Source organism: Lates calcarifer, linkage group LG7_1 (genome assembly GCF_001640805.2).
Source record: "Lates calcarifer isolate ASB-BC8 linkage group LG7_1, TLL_Latcal_v3, whole genome shotgun sequence".
Taxonomy (NCBI): domain Eukaryota; kingdom Metazoa; phylum Chordata; class Actinopteri; family Centropomidae; genus Lates; species Lates calcarifer.
This window is the reverse complement of record NC_066839.1, coordinates 12,617,156-12,643,356: the sequence shown is the minus strand read 5'-3', so window position 1 is coordinate 12,643,356 and position 26,201 is coordinate 12,617,156. Positions and strand designations below refer to the sequence as shown.

General features: G+C 40.0%; 2 protein-coding genes across 6 annotated transcripts in view; one reads left to right on the top strand and one right to left on the bottom strand.

The window, feature by feature from the left end:
• Positions 1–26,201, bottom strand: part of si:dkey-71h2.2 (low density lipoprotein receptor adapter protein 1) — an 89,012-nt gene that overhangs the window by 19,273 nt on the left and 43,538 nt on the right. For 3 of the 5 annotated variants that reach the window (XM_051071906.1, XM_051071908.1, XM_051071909.1), the window contains exon 9: positions 19,798–19,879. The exons of 1 other annotated variant lie outside the window; for it this stretch is intronic. In XM_051071906.1, the coding sequence (XP_050927863.1) occupies positions 19,798–19,879 (82 nt within the window). Of the gene's footprint in view, positions 1–19,128; positions 19,880–26,201 lie in introns of those variants that run through there. One more of the 5 variants, XM_051071907.1, reaches the window with a different exon arrangement.
• On the top strand, positions 1,101–25,241 carry fndc4a (fibronectin type III domain containing 4a). Its single transcript, XM_018694441.2, has 6 exons — positions 1,101–2,859; positions 10,593–10,708; positions 12,247–12,451; positions 19,842–19,931; positions 22,176–22,309; positions 24,150–25,241. Exons 1-6 carry the CDS (start codon positions 2,784–2,786, stop codon positions 24,189–24,191), a joined length of 663 nt encoding a protein of 220 aa, XP_018549957.1. The 5' UTR covers positions 1,101–2,783; the 3' UTR covers positions 24,192–25,241.

Here is a 26,201-nt window from a genome sequence, read left to right as displayed (position 1 = left end):
TGCTGCTCGTGTAGATCATTTCTGTTCTATTGTAAGCTGTTAGCATTTCATTCATTATAGCACATTTTCTAGTGTTATAAGTTTTTGCTAGCTTTCCAGCATGCACTTGCTCATTCTCTTTTTAATGCTGCTATAAATCATTCCTGCTGTCCCTACCACTTCAATCAATTGTGAAATATTTTCTTCTCCCCCTCATATCAATTATCTTTAAATGTCTTTTTGAAAACTTTAAATAACATGAGGTACTCTGAACTGAAACCCTGTGTAAACTTTAATTTAGCAGCTCTTGCATTTGACTGCTGTTTTGATTAAGGTGGATATAACTTGATATAACTTCAGAGGAAGGTATATCTTAGCTGAAAGATTTATCTTGATCAAGAAAAGACATCCCCATCCAGTCGTCTTTCTCTCCATGATCCACATCGATATGAAATAACCCAACAAGTCAGCAGCTTGCTCTCATGACAGGTTTATGTCTCACATGACACCCAGAGATCAGTGCAATTTATGAATATATTGAAGTAAGTAATGCGGCCAAGTCAGTTCTGGCTTGTGTTACTGCTCAAGATTTTAGGGCTGGTGCCACATCACTCTGTGGTATTTCAGTTTAATGTGAGATCTGAGGATGGTTAACATCTTACAGGACTGAAAAAAGCCTACAAGGATTTTTTCCTAGGGGTGAAGAATATAAATCCCCAGCATAGTACAGTAAAGGCATGGCTGTGTGTGAGCCAACAACGCTCTCTTCACTAAAAACTGTGGTTAAAATTTAGCACCTTGTTCACAAATCACACACCGCTGCAAAATAACTTCATCCTGATTTTGAGTCTCACACCGGGGCAATGTCATGATTAGTTCTGATTTGAACAAACAGATTATTTTGCGATGAAACAAGCCTGTTGCATAACTTTTAAACTGTAACCGTACTTACAGCTGACCTCAATAGGTAAGTGGAAGGAAGTTAAGTTTGATGTAGAACCGAAACTCTATATTTATACTGACTTGACATCTAAAAAACACACACACACACACACACACACACACACACACACACACACACACACACACACACACACACACACACACACACCCCCACACACACACACACACAGAAGAATACAGTCACCACAGTGAGTGTTAACCATGTTTCCGTGTCTTTGTTGAGGAAAAGCTCTTATTGAGATAAATGCCACAGAAATGTCAGCCACAAATAGGCAGCTGTCATGGTAACTCCAATATCTAATATCTAGCTTAAACTTCTCTCTCTTTTTTTTTTTTAAAGCCTGTGTCTGCTCCGGCTCACAGAGGACTGGTGAGCACACAGAAACCATGGCAACACCTCAGAGAAGGAAAAACAATCCTTTCTTGACCACTAAAAGGTTTTGAATGGTTAATTTAGTGAGTGTGTGAGTGACCGAGCTTATGAAAACAAAATCTTTAAAAGGGGGCAACAAACACTCCTTTTGTATCCTAGCTATAAAGTCTTATTTATAACATCTGATTTCCAAATGTATGGGTTCATAATTAAAACACACACACACACACATACACACACACACACAGATATTTGATGACTTCTTCACTGTGTCAGAACAGAGACTGCAGTGGGCTGCATGTGCTGGCAGATTCCCTATAGACAAGCAATCTGATGTGGAACGCTCGTCCCATGAGGCAATGCACTCAGCTTATCAACATGATTCATCCTCCTGATAACACTGTGTGTCTTACGGGTGCTGCGCAGTGTATGATGGGTGAGGGCAGTCGAATCAAACACTCCATGCTTATTACACAGTATTTATTATCACCAGTTTAGTGAATGAAGTGGGGCAACAGAACAGTACTACTGTGTTTAATAGTCTAATAGCCTCTCTCTCTCAGTCATTGAACACAACATGGTTTCACCCCCCTGTTGCACATGCCTCACAACCTCGTAACAACAACACTCCGTCACCCCTATTGCGGTAAATATTATAGCTCCTGGCTTTCTCCTACTGAAATATTAAAGCAGCTGGGGACGTATGCTACAGTGTGAGTGGTGGCTGCAGCCCAGGTGTCCGCCCGCTGTCCTCTGATGACACGTGGATGATTAATCGCGGTGTGCCTGCGCGCGTGCACTTGAGCTGAAACCTGAGGGGTCTCTTACAGACTGTGTGTGTGTGAGAGAGAGAGAATGAGTGTGTATGTGTGGTGGTGATGGTGGGGCTCTATACCGGACTCCGAAAGGAGGAGGAGAGGAGGACTGCAGGATGAACCAATAAACAACATTTGAGCTGCAGGAGCGCGAGGGCAGTGTCAGAAACTTAAGGCGCTGTCCATGGTGCTGAATCGCCGCCCGGAGTCCCCTCTGTCCGCGAGGGGACACGCGACCCTGTGAGCGTCATCTCTTTTTTTTCTTTTTTTCCCCCCTCCTCTACACCGACCTGTTCGTACCTGGAGCTCACCGATGATCCACGATCCCGAGGATGATGGAAGTCTACATCATTTGGTCTCAGTCCGCGCGAGGAACACGGATGAAGGACTTGTGGATTTAAACGAATGAAGAATCTCGTCTCGGCTCGTCAAAATGTTAGTGAAGGCATCATTTGTTCCACACTTTCACCGGTCATCTATTCATTACTGAACTGACCAGCTCGGGCCCGATACAGCCTGTAACCGTCCATTCATCCATCACGGGAATCCAACATGTTATAAATAAAATGAACTACAGTCATTTAGTTGCCCTTCAAGTATAGGACACCTGCGTTTTTAACCCCGAGAAGAAGAGCAACGACAACCACCGAGACATGGCTCGCCTGCTTGTTTTGGTCAACTCCGTGGTCCTGTTGCTTTTTGGCAGTGACATGTTCTTGGTAGGAGCAAGTGAGTATAAGTCAAATTAATTATTGTGCACTTTGGAGCCTTGTAAAATGGTATTACAAAACGTGAACGACTCATTGTGTTTCCTAGACTCTAATGAGGCTTTCAGTGTCTTTTAATCTGCTTAATTCTACCTTTCATTCATACACATGAAGTAGGACCTAAAATATTTTTAATTACAATAATATAATATATTTTGATCCTAATATGCAACTCAACTAAACAACACCTGTTTAACCACATATATGTCATCACTATTCAGACCTTTACTTTCTTAAAATTATTTACAAAAACAAGTCATTTTAAAATATCCTTTGTGTTTTATTTTTGGATCTAAAACCCTAAGTATAACCACTTTGCCTTACTTGTGCATCTAAAGCTTTACAGAAAATAAAACCTAAATCATTTCCAAACAGAATCTGCACCACAGCCTTTTCTCACAATCCTGTTTGAATGAAGGAAGACCCTTTCATTCTTAAATTGTGATACTACTGAACAATGCATCTTTAAAAATCTCTGAACGAGGGCAAAAATACACAGGCTAATTTGCTTCTCTGAATCGGTGCACCACAGAGACACCAGTTGCAGAGCCAGCACGCAAAGGAGATCACCTCATTTACAACAGCACATGTAATTATTTTGGCATCTTTATCACTGTGAGCTCAGCTTCAGACTTCCTGTTCATGAATCTTTCCCATTTCCATCACAGAAACCTCCTCTTACTGCCTGTGCATGCGTGCATCTACAGTATCTCTGGTCTCTTTATCTAACTGTCTACCTCTATCACTTCCTCCCTCTTTCTCTCAAGGGAGCCGAGTCCTACATGCGATAGCGCCTTGAGACAATCAGATTGGCACTTCACTGTTTCTTCTGTGTGTGTATGTGTGTGTGTATGTGTGCTGTCTGCCTGAGACAAATACTCAGAGCCTTTGTCATGTTCTGCTCTGACGTGTGAGATGCGAGAAGCATCTCTGATCTCAGTGGAGTTCTGCACGGGAGGCTGTGAAGTGCAAGAAAAGCTACTATTAAAATAATAAACACGGGAGTCATAAATATAAATATAAATTTGGCTGGTGCCATGAGCTTCAAAGTAAATGAAAATAAATGCTGAATTCATTATCCTGTCCCTATGCATGCGAAGAGACCATGGGATTCACAGCGACGCATCATTCAGAGGAAGGTTTAAATTAATTGTAAGCCTCTTTGGCTCATGGTGAGGTGTTCCATAAAAAACTACAAGGAAGCAGGAAGAGGGAGAAGTTCAGTGAAGTCTCTCTTAGGTAACACAGTTAGTGAAATTTAGTTAAATGATGGCCTAAAATTGTGTAATGATGATGACAGCCAGCATGTAATAAAGCCTGTTCTTTCATCTCACCTCCTGAAATCTGTTCTCACTCATCCATTAAGCACGCTTTTCAAAGTGAGTCATGATTACACAAGAATCTACATGGCACAGGTCTTCACGTTTGGATTGGTGAAATTGCTGGATCTGTAAAAATAACCCTCAGGAATGACATTTGGAACAGATGATCATGTGTTAAATTGAGCACCAGGAACTTCCCAATATGTGAATGTCATTGAGAGAAATCTTGGATTAAACCATAACTGAGACAAATGGTACAAAACCCACATGAGGTGTTTGAGTTCTGTCATTTTCAAGCTCCAAAATGACAAGAGATGCTTGAATGAATTTACATTTTTACACGGTCTGAAACTGAACATGGTAGAAAATGAATCCCATGTGAGACCTAACTAGACACTAAACAAATGTGAATTAGAATGTATTGGATTTATTTGGATGGCCAGGCCTCGAATCATTCTTCAAATTGGCAATCTGCTGTTCGTAATTCTGGTGACACGTTCCTGACAAATAGATGCTCGGCTTTAGAGCTGAATCTACTGGAGTAAGGGCCAACGTTTGCTCATAATTTTATCTGCTGTCACATGGCTGACATTTTACAAATACACAAAAAATAAAACAGTGTGTGGAGAAAAAAAAGGATTTCATTCAGCCCTCGGTTTTATATCAATGTTTTGAGTGTCATGCAGTAGATCACACTTGTTGGTGTCTGTGTACCCAGCAAAAGCCACTGCAGCCAGTAAAATTAATGCTACAAATGCTTTATTGATTGTAAACAAATCTGCTCCTGCCTGTCACTGCCTGCCAGCCTTTTACACTTTAGCGATGATGAAGTAATGTAAGCTCGCAGCTGAGAAGCCTCAGGGTTTGGCCAGTGATTACATTAACCTCAGACCAGCACCTGGTCCCATCTGGTTCTACTGCTGCTTCCCAGCCTCTGGGCCTGTGAGAAAGACGACAGAGTGTACCTAAAGCGAGGGAGACGGTAAGAGCCACCACTGTAGAGAGGTTCTGAAACATACAGGAAAAACTGTAGACTTAGCCACACTTAGCTGGACAAATCTTTCCATCTTATACTCTACATAGCTACTTCATACTGTTGTTGCTGTACCAGATGGATACTAGTGTATTAGATTATGAGATTTAGGTAAAGATCACTCAAAGCCACAGCTCCCACATGGCATCAAATGTGGAGGAAAGGCATGATCTCAGAAGGGAATGGATTCAGAGATGAAACAAGAAAATGGTCCTTGGAGGTAACATGTGGGCAGACAGTGCTGCGGCTGAGATAAAACCAGCACGACGCTTAAGAGCCCCCGCTAGCAGGTGATTTGCAAAACCACAGCCTGCGAGCAGCTGTGAGACAACCCCCCACTGTGAAGGGGAGAACATTTAGACTTCCCTCAACAGAGTCTGAAACACATCCAGATTAAGCTGTTTGAAGACTGACTGGGCGACGCGTCAAAATTCAAGGCACCTGTTATGAGTTGCTTTATAAGATGTCAGTGAATATATTATTTCACAAGGGACTAAGGCATCATAGGCATTAGAAAAGGATTACACTCCCCTCAGCCTCTTTGAACTGTCACGAGCTTCGAGGTAATTGAGACTGAAATATGATCGATAATACAGGAATGCAGAGACAATCACCTCGGTAAACCACAGTGTTCTTCCCCTTCTAAATGTGTTCGAGGCAATATGAATTATGCACCTCTGGGAGTTTTATTGTACTGTTAGTGAACTGATCAATCATTTGGAGCATTTACGTCCACTAAATAATGAGCTGAGCACTCATTCATGTCAGGCTTGATGTTGTTTGTAAAATCAAGCAGTAGCAGTTTCTGTCTTTGTGTAGAACATTTAGAGAAAATGTCAATTTCAGCAGCTAAGCTTTTTCTATTAAATTATTGTTTCTAAAACCAACCAAAAGGAAGCATAGAGCGTAAATGGGTTGATTGGTTGCACAGCACAAAGTATGAAATTTATCAACCCCAGAGAACATACATGTGTCTTTTAATGTGGACAGAGAATACATTTTAATCTACGTTTTCTGATACAAACAAATTAGAATAGGTCACTGCCTCTGCTTTCACACTTTCCACAAAAATGTATGGAATTACGAGTGTGTGGCATCCAGATACAGTATCTATTTACAAATAGTGACGGCAGTGACTTGAATCGCAGCTCCCTAGGTGACAATGTTATTTTCTCATGAGTGCCATCATTCAATAGCCCACATCAGGTGCAAAAAGCAAACACAAAGAGGCAGCTATATTACATTTTGCACTGGCTACAAATTTCGGCCTTAAAGCTTCCCTTTGGGCAGAATCAGATTACACACAGAAGTGGCTCCTGGAAACAGTAAAATGGAGATGACATGTCACCTGTCAAATTATGCTCCTAGTGATTCTGACAGGTGACGTAATCTCCAATTTTCTACTCACGTCTCATTTTTCTGCTTCTGTTTAATCAGCTTATCATAGTTATCCAAGGTGGTCTGTGATCAAAAGCTGCGCAGGCAAATCTAACATTTTATAGTTGGACCATAAAAGCATCTCCAACCAATCTCTTATCTCATGCTGTAAATATACAGTGTAAGCAACCAATAAACAAACTCTGCGTAAGTCAGGATACAGTGTATTGCGCAATTGTGCCACACAAGCAAAATATAGAGGTCAAAATATAAGATGCCACAGCCGTATCTCGCCCCAACAGATTCAAATTGGGCTCCCTTCCACGAGGCTTGTCAGCCATTCAGAGATCCAGCATCACTTTCACTATCACTCCGTGTGCACTCCGGGTTACATGGGGAGTAGCTAATGTTTAGGGCTTTGGCTATATGCTATGATTCACCCTGGCATTGCGCCCACATCCCAAGAGGGTCATACCATTTGTTTGCACTGACACACTCCTCGGCCATGTTGACCTATTGCTGATTGATTTCAGATCTTACATAACGCAGTCTGTGGAGTGGGGCCCTTTTTTTTGCTCAGTGGCCAATAACAAATACTGAAGTATCCACAATGACACTTATTACCGCAGAAGGGAACATCAAACAAGCGAGAGGGGGACGCTGGGAAGAGGATTGGACAATTGGACTTCACATCAATAAAAATATTTGCATTAGAAAGTCGCTGAGCTGCAGTTATCATCTGTCGTCTGCTCATGAGCCAAGAGCGATTAAATTTTGGAAACATCAAGATGGTTTCTTTCTCATTTATTCTAACCTTTTATAACAGCAAATGAATGAAAACAACAATATTGGTTTTAATTGACTTCATCTCATCTGATTCTTTATCTCACAAAGTCACCTCACCTCAGACACACTGAGGCTGAAAATATACTTGTCCTGCTCAACCGCCTGCGATGGAAACAACATCATATAGGAAAAGGGCACTTATACATTAGTGATGATTCATGGCCTCCTTCAACTGAACCGTCACTTGCTCCATCACCAGTAAATGACCCGCAGACAATGCATCACGGCAGCTGGCTGCTTTTTTTTTTCCCCTGCCCATGTGTGGATGTCTGTAACCCCCATTACCTAAAGGACAACGAGCTGCAAGAGAATATGAATGTGTCCTGTCTTAGATAAATGTTACACCTTATCCTGATGAGCGTCCACTGCGGGACGCCACACGCTGACCACTATCAAGGCTTGATAGCTTGTTAATGACAAAATTAGATTTATCCTCACAAAACAAATTTATATCCTTGCTGTTTTTGGCAAAGTGTGTGGCTGGTTGGTCAACCATAGACTTGTTAAGCATGTGTATGAAGTGTGAGTGATATAAGTTCCCTCATAATCATTGGCATGATCATCAAATGTTCATGACACAAAATTAGCAGTCGTTTAGACTCTGCCAAGGAACAAGGACACAGGAGCTGTTATTTTAAATACATGTATGACTCACCCTCCCTCCCCCCACCTCTCCAAAGATCAAGGACAATTTCTTCTATATGTGACTTGCCCTCCCTCTTAACCTACAGTACATCTATCTTAACACATTACAGCACCAGCTTCCATAAAGGATCTTCTCATTAAATGGACTAAATGAGACAGGCATCACCTCTTAACCTCTTGATACCAGTGCTACCAACAGCCTGAGCTCTCCTGCTCCCTCTCTACAGTCAGAACATTCATTTCCCCTAACGCTCTCCATCACAGGCTAAGCGTTAGTCTGGCCTCTTGCTCGGCTCACTCTCTACCCCACAGCCTCCAACCAATCTCAGAGCGTGTGTCGCGTCGTCAACCTACGGGTTTCATGATGCTACAGGGGCCCCCAGAGAACTGGGGGGGGGGACTCTCGTATCGTGACCCCGAAGGTCTCAAGATCTGACTCAATGTCACCTTTTTGCACCGAACGCAGGGGGCTGTCGCTGATCGTCTCTGAGATAAAAAACAGACAGAAGTGCAAGAAGCGAAAAGAGGAGAGAGAGAGAGGGAGATAAAAGAAGAGACACGGTGAGATAAGAGGAAAGGAGATGTGAGAGGGGCTGAGCTAGGAAATGGCAAATCATTTGAAATGGCTCCCAATTTCATCATTTTGTCTTTCATCTTTCTCTCTCAAGTGCACTTTTGGGATGAAATATTGTCCTTGTGCAGCACATGCCTTTGGCTGGCATCTCAAGACAACTGTGTTATGGGTTATTATGTCCCCATCAGTTGATAAAGTCATTTGAAACACACATTGACTGTACAACCGTGAATTAAAACTTGCCTTGCAGTGAACTGCTATAGAAAGCTGTAACCAGAAATCTTAATCTTTCTGGTACTTAAAGAGCAGCTGTGATTACAGCTCATGCTTCCTCTCAATATTCTTATGATGTGTATCGTCTTCTTTTGTCATTATTTTTCACATATCTGACAGCGCAGGATATTTCCTCTCACTTGATCATCTCCGCATTGCACCACCTACCTTCTGTGACAGCACGCAAAGTCCAATAGACCCATGTTAATGACAAAAGCCCTGAGGATGCCACCTGCCCCAGCCAATCCCATCTCACCTATCCATCTGACCCAAGCGATTGCTTGGAGACTCTAAAGCCGTAATGCCCACCCCCCCACCTCCCCATTAGATCTGTCACCCTCTGTTTCTCCTGCCTTTTTGCTTCCCAGGCTTTTGTCCCCACCTCGCAATCAGCGCGTCCACTGGCGACCAAATCATGATCGATGGTTGCAGAGTAACGGGGCGAAGAAACGTAACCCTGTCTAAGGGAAGGTGGACGTGGAATGGACAGTGGTTACTTTAAAAAGGCCGGTCTGTCAGGGTGACAGATAAGGCTGTTTAGAGGGGAACAATGTGGAAAAGTGACACATACCTATGGTTTTTAGTAAGCTCGTCTGGTCATAATAAAATGGTGTGGTGTTTCTAACTTGTAATCTAATTTGTTTAGTGTATTGGAGTTGATACATTCAGCTGTTATCATTGCTGTGCTGTTGTTACAGAGGACTAATAACTGCCTTTGAAAACTGTTGTATGTGTGAGCCCTTGCAGTGCGTCCTCCCCGATTAGGCCAGAAGAGCTTGTATAAGTGTGAGCAGCACTGAGTTTAAGTAATCTAGTTGCAACGGCAGACAAAAGTTATTATAGTGACAGAGCTGCAGTTGTGTGATATGGCTTTTATCTGGAGATATACTGAAGTAAAGGAGTATTAGGGGGAACTAAAAACTCCAGGCTAGAGCTCAAATGATAAACTGATTAATCAATCTACAGAAAATTAATTAGCAACTATTTTCATAATCCAAACAAGTATTTTTTTTAAATCACAAAAGCCCAACATGCCCAACAACCTTCCTTTCTTTGTCCCATGTGATAATATATTCAATATGTTTGGGTGTTGGTCTGTTTGTTGGACAAAATAAGTAGATTACAGAGGTCATCTGGAGCTCTTGGAAATTGTGACAGGCATTTCTGACTATTGTTTGATACATATAGAACATGAAATATTGAGAAATGATTTGACAGATTAATCACTACTGAAAAATAATCCTTAGTTGTAGACTTCTCCAAACAAACCCTACTTCCAGTACAAAAAGGTGAACACAGCTAACCTTAAAAAAATGACACTTTCAGTGTGGATCAATTCTTGATCACATGGGACCTATCAGCATACCATGATAACACATGGGTGGATTTTTTACTGTAATTTTCTAATTCCATTCACTACTATGTTCACAACCCCTTACCAAATGTACTCCGACAGTACAAACAGTCAGAATCAGCTATCCACTCTTGAGTCAAACACCTGTGGTGAGTTAGTGCCAGTGTAATACTAGAATCCTTCCAGGTGCAGTGTGGGCACAGATGGCATGGATAATTCGATATCTCACAGGTGGATTAACAGGCCTCTCTTTCTGTTTCCTCTCCTCCAGACCGGCCACCAGCTCCAGTCAACGTGTCTGTCATGCATTTGCGGGCCGACTCGGTAACTGTATCCTGGGACGTTCCCGAGGGAGACATAATAATTGGCTTCTCTATCTCACAACAGGCAAGTCCGAAACTTTTGATGTAAATCAGGGAGACCATGGAAAGGTCAGCGGAACAAGTCCAAAAAAGAAAATGGCAGCAGCTTTATTTTTAGCTATAGCCATTTGTGGTTTGGCACTAAGCCTTCATCATGTTCCTGTTGAAATTTTGTTGGCATGCCACGCAGCCAGTAGGTACAATGAAGAAGCACACCTGGCATAGATTTTCTGCTATGCTACATTTCTTGATATCCTGTGAAATACATTGGGATAAAAGGTGTAAGGGCAACTGCAAAACTATTTTTTCTGACAGTGAAACAATAATTCAATCACTGACTGAACTCTAATGAGGAAAACTTGAGTGCTCAGCAAATACTTATCAGTTTCAATTATGAGTTTGGCCAGCATACTGAGTAAGTAAGTAGTAGCACATATGCATAAGATCCTGAGTAATAAAGATATGTTTTCATTTGAATGTACATTTTTAGAAACCGCCTTAAAGCTTTGCTCAGCATGGAGAAAGGCTGACTAAATATTGCCTTCAAGCCTGGAGTTAGAATAAAACTTGGCATGGTCGATTTGTCAAGAGAAAACAAGGATGCAGCGTGAATGCACAGAAGTTCATGAGGCTGCCAAACTGCATTTTTGGGGGAAGAAAAGATTTTCAAAGGTTTAAAATAGGAAAAGCAATGAATGCTAACACTGAGTGATAGAATGCCATATGCTGCTGTAATCATGTTTACGCTTTATGCAAATGGGAACATTATGCAGCCATTTAACTTTGCTATTCACTGAGTGCGACTGATGGACTATATGCAACACCGGAACTTTTCTCCTAAGGGCTGTTCATCGTGTTATGCAGCTGAATTTGAACACATTCAGTAATTGCACTGAGTGTATGTGACGGCTCAATCATTACATTATTCATTGTTTACAGAGAATAACAAGCTTTTTTTAATCAGATCCCTGAGTCAAGCAGGGCCATAAAAAACACACATAAGAAAAACATCTGGCCCAAAGCCACTTCAAGTGCAGATGGGCAAGAGAGCACACTAACAAAGAAAGCTCTGCATGCGAGCAGGAGGGATAATTTTCACTGAGGTCTTGATTGCTCCAATAACATTCTTAAAGGGCAAAGGCAAACTCTGAGAGCTTGTGTCTCAAGGTACTTGCAATCCAAATTAATCAGAATACTGACTGCACTACTTTTCAATTTCCAGTCAAGACTCCATATGGTGAAAATAAAGCACCAACTGTTAATATAATAATGTTCTCAGCGTGTCGTTCTCCAGCACTTTGAATATTTTCTGGTTGGTCACCTCCGTCTCACATTGTCATGCTCTATATACAGGTACACGATTGTTTTCAGCTTTTTTTTATGATATCGGAGGGTGATACATCATTGATGGAATATCACTCTGAAAAGATTAAATTTGTAAAGTGCAGCAACAAAGTGCATGTTCACCGTGATCACCTCATTGACCACAGTATCAATTATTTTTATCTACTCAATAGATCAGCCTGTTCTGTTTGTTTTTTTTACCCATCTTCTAATACCTAGAGGCAGGATGGACACATGCAGCGATTCATTCGCGAAGTCAACACCACCAGCCGCTCATGTGTCCTTTGGGACCTGGAGGAGGAGACAGATTACATCATCCAGGTCCAGTCGATTGGCCTTTATGGGGAAAGCCAAGCCAGCAAGAAGGTTCATTTTCGCACCCTCAAGAAAACAGACCGTTTTCCCTCCAACAGCTCCAACCAAGGTATGCTGCTCTGATATGCTTGTTTTTCCTCAAATACTATTAAACCTTTAAAAATGAAAGGATAGGGCGTCATATTTTTTTTTATTAACAGCATCAAATCTTTTAAAAACACCAAAACTAAGAATTGGGTTTTACAGGCATTTGGTCATAAACCAAAGTAATGGTGATGGTGCTAGATCAAACATCATTAGATCATCAAGGTCATCAGGATTCATCCTCTTAGTACCAATAGTTGTTGGGATACTACAGTCTGGGCCAAAGTGGTGGACCAACCAAAAGACAGACCAAAATGCTAACATGGCTGAAAACAATTAAAAACAGAGAACTTATAGGGCTCCAATGGGTGACATATCCCTTCTCTAGTTGTGAAGTGATGCTTGCCCCATATGGGTTTGTTGATGTCTTCATGGGATTTGTTAATGACAATGAAAAATACAATTTAACCTCCAGCTATTATATTGGCTCGGAATCACTCCTTAAGTCAATGGGATGCAATAAGGTTTGTCAAAATGCTGTATAAGGTCGCAACAGGTTACTGCACCCTTTTTTTCCCCACAGTGCTGTTACATAACATAATGCTTTGCTTTTAGTTCAACATGGTCTGCCACAAGCCTTTTTCCTGAGGCACAGACAGCAACAACCCATTACAGATGCTTTTCCTGCTGTTGCACTCAAACCTCTTTTTGGCTGTTGAATGCTTTTAAGCACCCTGCCATTGAAAATGAGGTACAGTAAAGGCTAGGGCCAACATAAGCGCAAGTAACCTGAAGCCTTGTCTCATAGCCTCTCTCTGTGGGGAAACTCTATGTGCTTCTTGCAGGTTTATTTTCTCCCAGGCACCAATTCATTATTGACAGGCTCTTCAAGCATGGCTGCAGGCAAGCTCTTTTGAATTTATGCAACTCTATATCACTCCGCGTGCCTAATCAGGATTCTGACACACACTCTAAAACAATTCAGACTCAGTGTCTGGGCTCTGCTCATGGGCTGGAGGAAATATGAGGACCGTGACCGGTAGAGAATAGGTTTAGTAGCTCTGAGCACAGATGAGGTAAGAGTGAGAAAAAGCTATTTGCTTTCTATTATAAGCACTTGGGAACAGTCTACATTTCAGAGGAAACTCCACTGCTAATCTGCTCTAATTATGGGATGAGCCAAATACATTAACTCTTAAAATAATGGCAGCTCAGGTTTGACATTGGTCTGGAATCAGGTGTCATACTTCAATTTTTCCTCTGTTGTTTTATGGTCTGGTTGTGGTTGAGATTATGAGGAAGTGCTGATGCAAGTGAATCATAAATATCTCTCTTAAGCTGACTCAGGTTGGGAACCATTAGTTAAGCTGGCAAGAAAGAAACTAATTCAAGCTCAGGTTCAACACAAGAGCCTGTGCACTCTCCATTAAGCTAATACAGACACCCTCTTCCTGTTGCTTCACAATAAATACTAGAATTGTGCTTATTTTTGAGTTAAAAGCAACAAAATTTCAAAAGCTACATAAATATCAATACTGGAACAAAGTGCTGGGCATGATTCTCTTAGACTCTTAGAAAAGATTCGCTATGCAACATCAATCAGGATTTGTAGCCCCTTGAGTCATCCAAGTGGGTCAGAAAAACAGCCCATTCAGTGGATGAACTTCATTTGTGGGAGTTTGTTTTTTGTAAGTGGAGAAGTAATCAGTGTCAGCTTTCCATAAATCTAATGCCGGCACTGCTGACTCCTCATGCCCCATTTTCAGACTCTAATCACACCAAATTTACTCTTGTCGAGTTTATTATTCAGCTCTTCTTTTCATGTTGGGCCCTGTGTTTTTGTACATTTTGAGTGACACACACAATGCATACGTCACCTGAGACAAATCCACATGTTACATCTGTGGCCAATTCTCCTATTTTTTTTTTATCTCAGTTTCAGATAAATATCCTAGTGGAATGACTACAAAGACAAACACAGTGACCAAATTTACTCTGCTGGTGTGATGGGAAATTGTACCACAGGAGCAATCTGTACCATAAAAACAAAAAGTCACAGCCTTAGTATGCAAGTAAAGTACAAGAAGATCAGGAACATGTAACTAATACTTCAGAGATACTTCCTGAGGCTAAATACCCTAAAACCAAAAGGCACATCTACATTAATTAAGGTAGCTCAATACTTACATGTATCCACATGTTTAAAAGCTGACTTAGATGAGTCTTATTGATCATGGAGCAAGATAACAACATTTCTGCATGCTGCATGCTGTTTGACATTTTACCTGTGTTAACAACTGCAATGCTGTGGCAAGCCTCAGTTCGCTATATTGGATAAGTCAGCTAGCTTATGTGGCTATGAGAAATGTTAGCTATATGTTAGCTGTCCAAAAACAGTCTCAACGTCAGCACTGAAGCTCCTGCCATCATTTAAAATGCTGTACCCCAGTTTACAAGAGACAGAAAAAAGAAACCAACCAATGCCTGGTGGCTAGAGAGCTACAGTCTGTGCACTTTTGTGGGAATTGTAAACACTGTGCTAGCTTGCCTGTTTAGGGAGGTTATATGCGTGTCCATGTTAGGAGTTATCATTTTGTGATTTGTAATACTGACTTAGATGAGTCTTGAAATGAGGATGCCTCATGTCAGCCAAAGTCATTTTTGCAGATAAACATCCCTTAATTTAATAAATATACATTGTCAATGCACAGTATTATTGGCCCTCACAACAAACTCTGCAGTCATACAACCACTGTGTCTTATGACGCGAAGGCTCACAGGCTCTAAACATAAACTCCTTTATTGCTTCAGTGGCAACCACTGATGTAACAGAGGAGTGACAGACATTGATGAGCTACAGTTGTCAACCTTTTGATTATCATTTATCCAAAAACACAGTGAAATATTGCTGATAACACCTTTGAATAAAATTACAGCGAGCAACAGTATAGGTAGTTTGTCTCCACACTCCTTCACAGAGATACAAAGTGACCCATTTTCTCCAAGCAGTCACCCACATTTTAAGACCAGAATTAGGTTGTCTGGTTGTGATGATGCAGTGATAATAGCCTATAATTAGGTTATGATACAGTTTTTCCATTTTTTCAACATTACAATAGAACTAAGCCCATTAAAGACCCGCAGGGACATCTGATTACCACGAGGGAGCAGGAAAATGTTAAGTTAAAAAGATAACGGGCATCATAACTCTTTAGAGAGCTCCAAGGTCATCAACATGAGAAACTAGGCTTTTCTCCTACATACTCCCTTGAGACACCTTTTTTTTTTAGCCATAATATTAATTCCCACAGCCTCTAAAATTACATTTCTGTTGTTTTTTGAAAAGAAAAATTCTGTCTTAAGGTAAGCTTTTGCTTACTTGGACGGGACGTTCACAGTGCTTCCTCCTACAAATAGCAACATATATATGTCTTTCATCAACCTGAATGTGCATTAATTTAATATGACATTTTTCCTATGGCTCTTGCTGCTGACCATTGTTCCTTAAAAAGCCTTTTTAATCTAGCTGGCAGCAGCATCACAGAGCCAATTCAGAGAGCCATTGTCACAGACAAGTGCCTCCTATTGAAACTAAACTGATTTGTGGCATATACCAGACATTCCTAAGAGCCTGAGCTATGATACCCATGAATCAATAATGCTTTTATTTTTTCCTCAATGCAATTCTCTTTGATAATGTGATTACATATTAGTGCATATTCCACTGAATGTATACCTGGCCTAGCCAGATTCAAAATCCATCTATTTCATATAAAGCATTTACTGGCAAGATATGCACAATGTGTTGCTGGAGAATTTAAATTTAAATAGGCTACTGTGGATTTTTTTTTTCCAGGATCAATCTTTCCAAAATCTATTTCAATTCCATTAGTTCCATGGAAAGCTTTTAATCAGAGTGTATGTTTATGTGCTTTGCCTGCCCTTCCAGATTCAGGTATGTTGTGCTGTGGCTCTGGCTTTCAGGCTGAAAAACATGTTGTATGTTGGCACAGTTTATGGTTATTCAAGCAATTTGTGCAGTTACTACAGTATGTTTGTACTTTTGTGAAGTGAAAACATTGTAAAGAATTTAAATATTTCACTGAGTTTAAACTCAAGCCTAATGAGGAGACTTCTTGAAATACAAGAGATCTATGATAAATGAACATGCTGTCTTTGTTGAAATGAACAGTGATGCCTGAGTTAATACAAAAATGTCCAAATACGTTACATAAATAATTCCTCAACAAAGGACATGAAACCGATGAAAATGTTACCTGCTGCCACTAAGCTGTCAAACTGCACAGGAGGGCAAAAAAGGAATATTTTCAAAGGATGGATGCCTTGAGCAGTCAAACCTAACTAGGTAGGGGGTCCCCTTAGACACAATTACTGTGTGATACTTCAAAGAGATGCCAAACTGTCTTTGCTGAGTCAGAAGCTACACCTATGGTAGGCTCCCATTAAAAGCACTGAAACAAAGGTATGCGTCATACTTTTAGCACCCTGCTAAATTTTGAAGTTTAACAGATACATAATTTTATCTCCATATTAAGTAAATGTTTTATATGCCTATAAGTTAGTAGAACACTGATTTGCTGACAGTGTGGGAAAATGGTTATATTAGAACAGAAACAATTAGCTAATTGATTGATTGACAGATCAACAAAAAATTTAGCTACAACTATGTTAATAATTGATTGATCATTCAAATATTTTTTCAAGCAAATTTGACAAACATGACCCAATAACAGCATTCAATTGTGAGGATTTGCTGGTCTGTTGAGAGTTTGTATCAAATTAAATCCCCACCATCCCACACTTAAACAAAATCCATGGGAGCAGCTTAGAGGTCTTTGTGTCAACTGAAGGACTAACAAACATCTGTTGGTGTGACTGATTCCACAAGTTAATATCATAAAAGGTGGTATATGTACATTTTTCTTTACTCGCTCCGGGCGAAAGTAAAGAAATTAAGTTTGAAACTGAACTCACAATGTTTCTTCTAGGCTGGTAAGTAAACAGCTGTTAATGCTAACGTTGGCTATGTAGCAACATCAAAAACTTAATTATTCAAATATAGTTTAGTTAACTCACATTTTTAAGGCAGCAGAAAAAACTTTTGTTTTAGAGTTTAATCTGTTTAAACTGTTTATCAGTTTAATGAATTGTCACATAAGGCAAGAATAAATCAGTTGATGCTTCTTTGTGACACCAGCTCTGGTGTGTTGTTACATGGTTTCCTGACACAGTTCACAGCCACAAACAACATCATGGGATTTGGAGTGAGCAGAAGGAAGGTCGACTAATTATCTCAACACAAACTCTTTGGTGTACCGGAGCACCTTCTCTAGCAAAGAATCACACAGCATATTTGAGTGTGGTGCCAACATAAAATATGTATGCAACAGCAGCAGGACATGCTATTCGGGTCATCTGGAAAGTCTATTCACTCACTCAGTGGTATGAAACCTATTGCATCAAATATGCACACATACACACTGGATATCAGCAAGCTACACAATAGGCACGTACCAAAGCACAAGCGAGATCGTTAGGTAAACTAGAAAACTGTTAACAAGAACACGACGTTCAGCTGGCAGGTGCTGCAGAATACAGAAGCCTTAAAGATTACACTCATTATCAATACAGCCTTTGATGCTGTCATCATCCCAACACTTCTACCAGTCATTTAGGCATGGACCCAATTCTGTTTCCAGAAATATTGTGTCAGGATGTAAATCCAGATTTCTACAGAGGAGGAAAGTAAAAGCAGTTTTTAACTTGCTGAGCAAATCAAAATGAATTAAGCCGTTTTCATATGCAGAAGAATTAGTCACTGAATAGATCATTATTGAGCTGGTTGGCTTCAGACAGATAGAGGCGATGTGGGAGTAATAAACTGAAGAGCAACTCGCAGTCATGCTTAGCAATGACCTGAGCCCTGACCTGGCATTTAAGAGTAATGTGCAGTCTGATACTGAGTCTGTAGAACTCACTGTGCAATGTGAAGACACAGGAGATGATGTAGGTGAATCTTATGAGGTTCTCAAAGCATTGGCTGCACCACTGTAATTTTCAGTGTCTTATTTTTTCTATTCTATTTAAGCTTACTTTTATTTTACTCTTTTAAATCATATTTATGTGACTTCATCTCCATACTGGCAATGAAGTAATACCTTCATATGTCAATATGGAGCTTCAGCAGCCTGAGCTAGCTGAATCAAGTAGATGTCTTGATCTTGGCAGTCGTGCGTAGGTTTATTGCTGGTGTTTTGTCCGCCAACAAAACTGCAGGCTGCTACTAGGAAGTATCTACCTCTACAACAGGGAAACAGTGTCCAGGAAAACAAAAAGAATGAATTTCAAACTAGACTATAGACTATAACTTTAAAAAAATACCCTCTTTGTTTACTGCTTACTGCTGCCCTGGAAGCAGATCCCTGTTAGCTGATAGTCAGACTTGAAGACAATTGTTTGACAAGTGAAATTATTTATGGTGTTTTTGGAAAGAGAGGCTTGCATTGCTTAGTTACCAAAACCAATAGTCAGAATGGCCACAATATGAAAACAAGAACAGATTCAATACATATATATATATATATATATATATATATATATATATATATATAATATATATATATATATATATATATATATAGAGTCAAGCACACACCATATTAAAGAGTCATGTTGAAGTATCAAGTACTTCTCTCTGATTTGTGGTCCTGTTTAATTTCCAGGTTTGCGTATCACTACCCCCTCCCCATGCCCATCCACACTACTACCAAGGCTAAAAAATCATGGCAATACAACTGACCCCGCTCTGTAATTGCTATCACGTGAAGAGAGCTGACAGTCTGGCGTTCTGGGCCAGTTTCTTGACAACTTGATTCACTAAATGAGGCAATTGGGAAGAGTGGTGCTCTGGAAGAGTTCCATCCGTGCCGGTTAAGAGCTAGTTTGGAGAGTGGAAATAGGCCCATAGTCAATCCACTTAAAGGATGATTAATGCCACAAGACTGATATGTGGTAATGCCCACCACTGACTACTACAGTTTTTGTTAAATGGCATAACAGTCACCAGAGATAAACGGAGAGTCTATTTTTGCTGGTCCTTACAGACAAAATGTGACTTTAATGTCTTACATTCATCAGAAAATCTAGTAACATAGCTCTGCAACCAGCACTTGCCTGTGTGAAGGTTAAAATGTTCAGGTTTTACTGAGACACAGGGTGTAACTTCAACTCTGTAATCACGTTTGAGCCCATTGTTTATGACGTCGTTTTACCAGACTGCATCTTAATGTTCAATGTATCTCACATTTTGTCCACACCATATAAATAAAGGGGAAAGGACAAATCACTCACTTCTCTGTATTCAGATGTTTGTATCCATCTGTCCTCTCTGCTAGATGACCCTACTGTGCAAGGCCTGGACAAGTCACGGCATCTACAAACAGGAGAGATGATCATAATTGTGGTGGTCTTGGTCATGTGGGCAGGTAAGGTAAAGATGTCATTACATATTTCCATGTACCAATCAGTGATTTTTCAGTTAAAATGTGATGGCAGTTGTGGGGCGTCAGCAGATTAGCTGAGTTTTTGACTCTTCAATCCTTCTTCCTTCAATCTGAAATACAAATACTTTAGATTTGAAACCATTTCTTTAAGGGCTTTAAGAACAATAAAGTAAAAATAAATAAATGGATAAATATACTGAATTTTGGTTTAGCCGACAAGCATGTAAGTTTCGTTCATTTTCAGTGTTAATATTATGACACTAAGATTTTTTTGATGTCAGATGTCATTAGTACTCTAGCTTGGACACCTGATTAATCTCTGATCTGGATTGGTGATACTGTCCAGCCTTCTCCTAGAAGTGGGTATTTGTATGCAATCCCATACGATTGCGTTAAATTGTCTCTGTAACGGCCATAAGGTTCCGGTCCATCAGGTTGACACAGTAACACGTCTTTGATCTTTTACAGGTAATTAATTCACAGAGATCTGATAAAGTCTAATATCTATAAATCCAATGCCAAGCATCAGGTGCTATTGAACAGCTTTTGTCAATAGTGAAATAACATTAAAATCCCGCTCAAACAGCAAAAAGATAACTGGACTTGTCCCCTGGAACTGCAACGTGTTAACAATTACAGTCAGCTTCCAATGATTAAGACTAATGGCGCTCACCTGACAGAGGTTTCACACTATACATTATCTTGTAGCTACATCAATACATTGACACACCAGTCAATAAGCCACTAATCAAAGGACAGTCATCCAGAACAAGACCAAGAGGATCCCTATTAAGTGGAAGTTAAAGTCCAAAAACGTCACTGCTCAGAAATAAATCTGACAGCTCTGAGCTTCCCGTCCCTTAAAGGCTTTTTCGCAACAGCGATGTCAAACCAACATCGCACTTTCCTGAGCATTCTCTGCATCTGAGCTCTCCATCCGAGAGCGGGTTTCTGCTCCTTTGAGGTAGCGTGCTGATTAATGAAGTGTTGAGGCACAATGAGAGGTGGCATATCTGACAGGCTGCCAGGAGCAGGGTTTCCCACCCCCGAGCACCGGAGTGAGATGTTAAATAATACTAATGAGAGAAACCAAAGTAACGCAGAGGCAGTGAAGAGTGGGAGTGAAAGGATGAAAACACCTCATGTGGCATAGTCATAACAGACTGCTCGTTTGCAGCCAGTCAATGTTCAAATTCAGATTTACCTTATGTTTCCTGAATTTTATGAGGCGTCAAATACTTTCAAAAGTTCATGATCTGCAGGATATAGTTGGTTTATCCTTGTATTTATTGTTTATTTGTTCTTTTCTATTTCTATACTCTATTTACTCTATTTTTCTTTTATCTTTTATCCTTTATCTCTGTTACTTTCCTTTGCTTAGTTTCGGCCTGGAGAAGTAAATTGAATTGTAAAGTAATTAGAAAATTGCTTTAATATGATGCAATCTCTTCTGCTTTACAGTTACATTTCTGTGTAGTAAGCAGCTGTTGGTTAAAAAAGTGCTTAAAAAACTTCAGTGTATTTGCAGAGCTGTGTACTTTTTGCTGTGTCAGTTCATTTTGTTTGCATATTAAATCAGCATCACAGTAAACTGTTTTGATGCAGACAAATCACTTCTAAAATGTAACAAACGCTGCTGTAATTTAACCGTGAAACGAGCCAGTGTAAATGTGGAACAGGCCGCCATCAACATCTCTCGGGCGATGGAGACAATGACATTTTGGCTGCAATATTGCAGAGCGCTTACATGACGCATGAATAATAATTTGTTAATTAAATGAATTAGCGCTACGCTTCTGAGTATTTCTCACAGCTCCCTAGTTCTCATTACCAGACCCGTATATCAGTTTCTGAATATTTAATGATAGCGTTCTCATAGAAATTCATAACCCCAGTGAAGCGAAGAAGTTAATTGCAAGCGTACAGTACTTATCCAAACTGGAGGCTGAACTGCATCTGGCAGCCTGCAAAATGCAACAAAGCAGACTCCATGGAGAATTACTGCCTCCCAAACTTTCAGATAAAGGCTCTGACATCACACTCCCTTGAGAGCAGAATACCATTATCCACATGGCCTTTCAACGTGCTCGGCTAGAGGAAGCAGTGACATGTCTATGAGTGACAGTTACCGCCTCATCACTGACTTCCTATCCTCTTTTCTGTGTGTGTGTGTGTGTGTGTGTGTGTGTGTGCTGCACATGTGCCCATCTCTCACCCTCCCGGCAGCTGTTATTGCCCTGTTCTGCCGGCAGTATGACATCATCAAGGACAACGACTCCAGTAACAATAAGGAGAAGGCCAAGCCGTCGTCGGAGAGGAGCACGCCGGAGCATCATAGTGGAGGACTGCTGAGGAGCAAGGTGAGCGTGACACCTTTGAATGCAGGTCTACGTCTCTAATAGCTCATGAAAAGTACTGAAAACATGCATCAGTATCAACCATGCTATTCAAAGGTTCTCTCAAGCAGCTCCAGATGCACATAAGCTGAGTCTCTCTATACAGAAAACAGTTTATCATCTAGACCAATAACTGTCTGAGGATGTATTCAATGTGTGTTGAAGGCTGTGTACAGTGAAGCACTGATGTCTGTCTTTCAGTGCTGCAGTAAACTGTGCTGTTTTTAACGCACTTCGCAGCAGAATCAATTTCCGCCACTGAATAATAACATTAATGTAATCTAATCTATGTGCTCAGCCAGCTCATGCTGCCATGAAGTGCCTACGTCTGTGGCACTTCATAACGGCAAACTTGGTTATGCTGGATATTAACCTGATTACTGTAGTTATGGCACAGCTGTGAGATGATGCTTTATCAATAACTTAAATGGTGCCCAGTGATACCTACATTCTTAGGAACGTCTGGTATATGCCGCAACAGGAGGCACTTGGCTGTGACAGAGAATATCTGAAATAGCTCTGTGATGCAGCTGCCAACTAGATTAAAAAGGCTTTTTAAGGGACAATGATCGGTATGTTGCATTGCCCTCATGCCTATAGGCTGACGTATACTCCTCCTGGCTTACGATAAACCTTGTGATACAAAATAGGTTACTGTTATCACTGTTAAAATAGTAAAATCATTTTAAATTTTACTTTTTATTTAAATGTTTTTCAGATATAATTCATAGTGACATAAATCTACTCTAGATTGTCTTATGTATAAATGTTTACCACTCACCGTTACACAACTAATACAGTAAACTATATTGTGCTCTAATTTTACCCATTAAATTTAATGCTTGAATTCATCTTTACATAGACAGCATTAATGGTAATGGTACTGCAACACATCTTGGTCAGATAGCTTAATTCCTCACCAAGTGAGGGAAGAGAAAAAAATACATCCTGCCTTTAATGAAGCATCTAATGGAAATTGTATTCTTTCTTTCCTACAGATGTAATCACAGCCTCTCCAAGGACTCAGTGACTCAGTCACATTATGTAACAATGTAAAAACGCTTACAAAAAAAAGTAAAAGCAGCGTATTTGTTACAGAAAATACAGAGGAATGCAACTACTCCATTTGTCTTTAAGAATACAGTTTGGTTTTAGGTTAAAACCCTGGGAGGCTCAGTGGTCAGTGGAAGAACTGCCATGAAAAACAAAACTAAGTAACCCGTGTAGCTTTGAGTGTGAGACACATTCCTTTATCAGTACCAGATAGCAGCAGACAGATAAATGCATGATCATATAGGTCATGACCAACAGATAACCACAGTTATGTTGCATGTTGTGCAACTGACCTCTGGCTAGGGTTTAACATAGCATCAGTTGTCTGGTTTACATTAGCTGAGAGACAGTGGTTTGTAGGATTTCTCAATGCGCTGGCTCATCTGTCTTCCCAGTCCTCATTAGGTTTACTGTCAGAGAAGTTCTGATGAGGACTTCAGAAACTCTCCCCAGTATCAGTCAATATGGTAGCAGCTCAGTCTCCAATCAGCAAAAGTCCCTTAGTGTGAGTTTATAACTGACAGAATTTTCACATATTCGCTAGTGGCTGAAGCAGAGTGGATGTATGGAGACAGATCAAGACCTCATTTCTGTCAATAATAAAAAACTGAAAGAAAACGCTAAAAGCAAATGTTGTATTATTGATCTGATGTACTGTACGGTAACTGAGAAATAATGATCAAAGTATGTCTTTATTGTAGAAGAAAAAAATGAAAGCAGCAGTGATTTTTCTTTTTCTTGTTTGTTGCAGTTTCATCCCTCTGTGCCATCTATCAACATCATTGAAGTTTGAGAAGAAGGATGCCGAATTAAAATTCTCTCTCTTCTACCATCAATGCATTCTCAACCTTTCTCACTGATGAGCAAGAAAAAAGAAAGAAAGGGAAAGGACCTAAGAAAAAAGTTTCTGTGAGCCATCATCGGTGAATGAGGTTGGCCAAGACTGTCTTACAAAGGACACAGATGCATGCACACAGTATTTGTAGGAAAGTGCAACACTGAACTACAGATACACACTCCGAAATCCATCCAGCAACCCCGTACAAATCTACACACTAACACACACACGGACACACACTGTACAGTAGCTAGCAGAAACCTACAGTACATGGATTAATGTTAACCCATGGTGCAGTTAACATTGATGTCTTTGCCAGGTGCTTGGTATGTTATTGCAATACAAGAACACAGACATACACACACAAACACAATACAACTTAATCATCTCTGGGAGGCCTGTCTTCACGACTTTAAATACGCTGTGTATTTTTGATATTGGCATGTGCAATGAGATACCATGTTCACCTGTTACAGACAAGTCAGCTCTATATAAATCAACATTTTGTCCATTGCAAATAGTGTTAATATGCTGCCTGATCATAAATGTATATTATTGCCTGACTGCCGTGGGCAGATTTTTAATAAGGAAGAGAGAGCAAAATACTACACGCATCAGACATTCATATGTAAGAACTTCACCACTTCATTTCTTAGCTTTTCCTATTATTCAAATTAAAATACCATTTTCAGAGTTACATTGTATTTTTTTCATATTTCATACATAACAAACATGACTGTACATATTTCATTCAATTACTAAATGAAGTTGCATGCAGGTCATTTGCCTGTAGAATAGCAATTGATGTGAAGTTTAGATTCCAAAAATGGAGAAATAAACATGATTGCAGTACTGTGAAGCTGTTAATGTTTTCTTCTGTTCTGGAGCAGGACACTATCTTTTATCTATCTATCTATCTATCTATCTAGTTTTTCATTTCAGATCTTGTATATTTCCTGAAAATTGTATAATCTAAAGTGTAAAATAAACCTTCTTTTGAATGTCCCCATTACTAAGTTGCAGCTAATGTAATGGAGCTTCTGTCATTGAAATGCATAAATCACCTCCACTGTGCACAAAATGCACTTTCACATAGAAAACTACTCATCAAGTTTCACAAAGGTGCATTTGTGCATTAAATTCTGGCCAAGGCTTACAGTAGAAAACTGCACCCCATGCACAAAATGCTTGCCAAGTCACATCACAAAAAGCATGCCGCAGGAAATCTTTTCCAAGTGCTACAAATTAATTTGGTAAATATATGGCAGATAAAATTATTGTTAACTCACTTCCATCAAGTGATTTGAGGTAAAAATAAATAAATAAAATAAAATAAATAATGCATACAGTGCAGAAAAAGCAACACATTTAATCCTGAGTATGCTTTTTCTGCCTCGTCACTCAGTGAATATTTTGTGCGCATGACACCTTGTAGGTGCCACAACAACATATTTAAAATGGTTACATTTTTAAAACGATTTATCTGATGAATTTCTGAAAAACTTAAGGGAACATGGTTTTAGTCTGCTTTTTTCCTGACCTTGTCCTGCACAAGGAGGAATAAATAAAAACTCTCAGTAATAACATATTTTTTATAAAATGTCCCCAACCTCTGCTCTAGTGCATTTCTGCAACTCCTTCAGAGTGCCGCAGCAAACAGACCTCAACTTTTAATATTATCTTGCGTCAGCTTATAGTCACTTTAGGATGATTTTCATTTCCTCTATACCTCTCTCTTTAAAAACATAAAGTAATATCCCTGCACATATTATGATAGGAGGTTCCTGAGTTCAAATTCATATTGTAAAATAAATCCACCAACAATCCTGTTTTTTGACTCATACTGCAGGCTTGAGAGCACAGGGGGAAAGCCACTTGATACAGCAGATACAACAGATTGTGATTTGATGTCAGGTCAGGCAGGGATTTTGAGGAGATAAACTCATGTCTTGTTAAAGCTCTTCC